General features: G+C 53.9%; 1 protein-coding gene across 1 annotated transcript in view; it reads right to left on the bottom strand.

Moving 5' to 3' along the window:
• Window positions 1-2,850, bottom strand: part of DLK2 (delta-like 2 homolog (Drosophila)) — a 6,676-nt gene extending 3,826 nt beyond the window's left edge. Inside the window, exons 1-2 of the mRNA XM_010132112.1 lie at window positions 2,778-2,850; window positions 1,090-1,153 (exon numbers count right to left, since the gene is read on the bottom strand). Of these exons, the coding sequence (XP_010130414.1) occupies window positions 1,090-1,153; window positions 2,778-2,850 (137 nt within the window). The remainder of the gene's footprint in view (window positions 1-1,089; window positions 1,154-2,777) is intronic.
• Between the last annotated feature and the right edge of the window lie 1,241 nt (window positions 2,851-4,091).

The following is a 4,091-nucleotide window of genomic DNA, read 5'->3' as shown; positions in this document are numbered from 1 at the left end:
CAAGCAAGCTCCCCCAATCAGCCACGGCCGCCGAAAGGACTCAGGGAGGAACAAGCTCTTTGCAGCTGCATCCAGGGGCCTGGCAAAACCAGAGCTGGATGCTCCCTGTGCAGCAATCAGTGCAGTTATGGTCACCGCCACGTCTCTGCATGTTTGCTCTGTTAGGCCAGAACAAGTGGCCCAGGTGTGGTGTGACCCTGGGGGCTGTGCCACAAGAGGGGGCTGAGCGTGCCCCAGCAGGGAGAACGGGGGAGCAGTGAGCAGTCTGTCCCCTTGCAGCACAGGTGTCCAGGCCAGCCGAAAGCAGCCTGTTCCTCCTGGGGCTGTCCCGCAGGACAGGGGCTCAGGGTGGCACTACAGTGGGACAAAAGGCAGTGTCCAGGGTCGTGGCAGCCCTGGGTAGCCACGCGGTTGCTTCCCAGGCTGCAGTGCAGGGTCAGGCTCTGAGCTTTGCCCCCGCAGGATCTGGGCACCAGCTGGAGCTGGGATGCCAAGGATCATGTGTGCACCTTTGCTGTGGTAGCCCCGGCTTTGCTGGCAAGTCATCTCTGAAAACACCCAGAGATCCCCACAATGGTCCAGGCTTCTGAGAGGGGATCCCTGATGTCCTCAGACATTTATGTGCACACTGGCAGCTCTCTCTTCCTTGCCCCCAGGCAGAGCATCACCATCTCAACCAGCGAGGAGGACAAGCAAGCTGGCCGACCCACAAGCCTGCCCTGCTGTCTGATGGCTTTCCCCACTGGATCTGAGCCTGAAGACTGCCACCCATCATCATGGCCAGGTTCTTCTAAGCTCCCATCTAGACTAAAAGGGCAGCATGGCATCGGTCAATGTGTAGACGGAGGGACCCTGGAAGCACTGAAGCAAAGACCGGAGGGGACCAGCAAAAGGCTGAGTGATCAAAATCTCCCACTCCAGAGACTGTCAGATAAAAAGAGAGCAAAGTCATCAGATCCAGCGTGGGTAAGCAGAGAAGGAGGTGCTTCAACCCAGGGCAGGGGTGTAGGCACCAGGGACATAGCATCAAGGGAGGGGGGCAGTTACAGTTAGGGGCAGCTGGAGTGGAGAGCCAAGGAAAAGCCGTACCTGCACTTCCCATCCTGGTCACAGCAGCCATGGGCGAGATTACAGCGCTCACTGCAGTCACCCCCTACAAGGCAGGAGATGGGTGGAGCTGGGTTAAGAGACCATAGAGGATTCCAGATCTGCCTGTGGCCCTGCTGGCTCACAGCTATTATTTTCCTTCCTAAGTGCTCAGCCTGCTGGATGGCACATGAGGCATGAGGATTTCACAGCCACCCTAGCACTGCCTTTAGCAAGAAATGGGACCCTGCTGCAAAGCTACCTGGTCTCTGATCATCTCCCCCACCCTCTCTCTGCTGCATCCCTTAGACTGCAGGCCCTTCTGGCAAGAGTGGGGATTGCCCATGCATTAAGGCAACCTGTGTCATAGGGCCTGACTCAGACAGAACATTGTTCCCGCAGTTGTGCAGCAAGTATGGTGGAAAAGCTCAGGGCCAGGAACTGCGAGGGGCACAAAGGGACCAAGGATGGAAATGGAAAGAATGGCTCCTCTTTATCTCCCAGGATGTTCCCATCATCAGGGACAGCTGTTGGCTCAGAACAGTCTAGCTGGGGCTTCTGCTCTCCACCAGGACCCCGCTGCCAGCACTGCCTTTCCAGTGTGGGGAGGCAGGACTGGGCATTGCATGGGACCAGGTATCCAGTTCTGTTCATTTATTTAAAGGAGCTGTAACTGAGCCGTGGCATTGCCATGTCACTTCTCATCCTCCGCTCGGCACTGGCCTGCTTTCTCCAGCCAGGTGTCCCCTTTCATCTCCACCTTCCCCATCACTTGCTTGCATCTAAGCCCCACAGGGAACTGGCACCTTGCACAGTAGAGCTAGAGCAAATGTCAGGAGGCAGGGGGTTTCTCCAGGAGCCCAGCGTGATCCCAGGCCAGGCCATGAGATGGAACGCCCTTAGCTGACTGAGCCCCTCCATCTGGGGCCAGGCAGGTTAAAGCCCTCACGCCAAGAGGTGTGCTCAGGCTTTCCCAAAGCCGCGTGATGTGCTGCCTAGAAAGGCAGCAGGGAGACAAATCCCCCACACATGAGTTTTTGCTGCAGTGATGTGGCAGGTCCCACTGATCAGGATAAGAGACTCCCAAAACAAGCCACTGTGAAGCTGGAGCAGCATCCTGGGACTGCTCAGCCCAAGCCTGGCTATTGTCACCTTTCCTGTTTGTAACTGTTTCGGCAGATCAGGAAAAGAGCCCCCAAAAAAAAGCCACTGTGAAGCTGGAGCAGCATCCTGGGACTGCTCAGCCCAAGCCTGGCTATTGTCACCTTTCCTGTTTGTAACTGTTTCGGCAGATGGCTTTGGGCATTCATTGCTTATCCAGAGCGAAGGAAGAGCAAAGTAACCTTTGGGAAGGAATTTTGTACAGTTTTGGATCTTCTTGCCCTTTTGCCCTGCCTCTCGAACAGGCTCATCAGTCCAGGGACCCATTCACCCTAACAGAGAGGCAGAGCAGAGAGACTTCTCACTGCTTGTCTCCTCCAGGCATTGCCACCCCCATCGCACCACAGCGAGGGTCTCTACAGTGGCTACCAGTCATGACCCAGGTGCTGGCTGACTGAACAGCATTTTCTGGTCTTCCAACTCAGGCCAACTCTATTTTGCAAAGAAAACTGAGGAGGCTTCAGCAATGCCAAGGACAGTTTTGGAAAGATGGTTATTAAAGTGAAGGACCCATGTCTACAGAGACTCACCTTGGGCAAGGTGGTGATGGGCCAACAGGATCCAAACCAAGGACATGAGCTGGAGACAGAAGCTCCTGAGCATGGTCAGCGTGGCCCCACCGAGATGATCACCTACAGAGAGAAAAAAAGCAAGCTCAGAAAAATCCCCTGACTCACACCACAGCTTTACTTCATTCATCCCTTCCTTGCTACTACCTGGGAATTTTGAATTGAAACATCCAGGTTTGTACAGACTTGTCACCGCACTCCTCTCTGTCCTTCCAGACTCCTTCGTCTATGGCGGTGTTGGAGCACTACAAATCAAAAAGCCTTTAAAATCGCATGCACATGAGAATAATCCGGTGTGTGTAATAGCTAAGGCTGCTACACCGCATCGTGGAGCACCTGCCCCTGCTAGCTGCTGTCAAGAGAGCAGAAACTTCCAGAAATACCAGCCCAGCTGTGGGGACCTTCATCTTCCCTCCCTAGCTCCGGAGGGCTTCAGCTTCATTTTAAATATCGTCCCTCCTGGTGTGTTCTCAAATGAATAGATGGCCTGAGTCTTTTTGCAACTCCCGGGCTGTTTTTCAAGCCCTTCAGGAAGACAGAGTCAAGCAGATCTAGCAAGCGAGCAGGCGGTAAACTGCAGCCCTATTTAATTTGCCAAGCAAAGGAGTGAAGCTCCAAGACCTGGGCTGCCGCCCCAGGTAGGAAAGGCAAACATGCACCTCTCACTAGGTTTTTTTTTTGTTGCCTGTCCTGCAGAGAGCCCTGTCAGCCCAGGGTTGCTGTACCCATCTATTTTCCAACCGCCTCCTGCCCTCCTGAAGTAACATTAAATACTTTCCAAAAACGCTTCATTCCCTCCCAGCCTTCTGGGCTTCTTAAGGGCAGGAAATTCGAGGGTGATATCATAAATATATTACTATAATGAGATGGGAGGAGTTAAACAGTTCTGCTAGGAGAGTGGAGAAGGTGTGGAGCGGGCTCCATCCATCCGCGTGGGTGTGATGGACAGGGGCCATTCCACTTTCAGCTTGGCTCTCTCTATAGCTCAGGAAGGTTGTGCTGGGTCGATAGTTGCATGAAAGACTTCTCAGAGAGGGACAGAAGTCCTCCCATCCACTCACAGGTATGCATGCATTGCAGGAAGAGGTCTGGGGGTCCCTGCTAAGGGCTTCACCAGCCTGGACCAAATGAAACAGCCCACAAAAGCAATGATATTGCTTGAAGCATCTCTCCAGCAAACAAACCATCACTGATGAAGGATGCAGCATTTTCAGAGAGGCTACAGGATGTTACTGTCACTGACTGCCTCAGCAAAATCCCAGTGCAGACCGCAGC

Source organism: Buceros rhinoceros, unplaced genomic scaffold, assembly GCF_000710305.1.
Source record: "Buceros rhinoceros silvestris isolate BGI_N320 unplaced genomic scaffold, ASM71030v1 scaffold21602, whole genome shotgun sequence".
Classification (NCBI taxonomy): domain Eukaryota; kingdom Metazoa; phylum Chordata; class Aves; order Bucerotiformes; family Bucerotidae; genus Buceros; species Buceros rhinoceros.
This window is presented reverse-complemented; position numbering and strand designations above follow the sequence as displayed.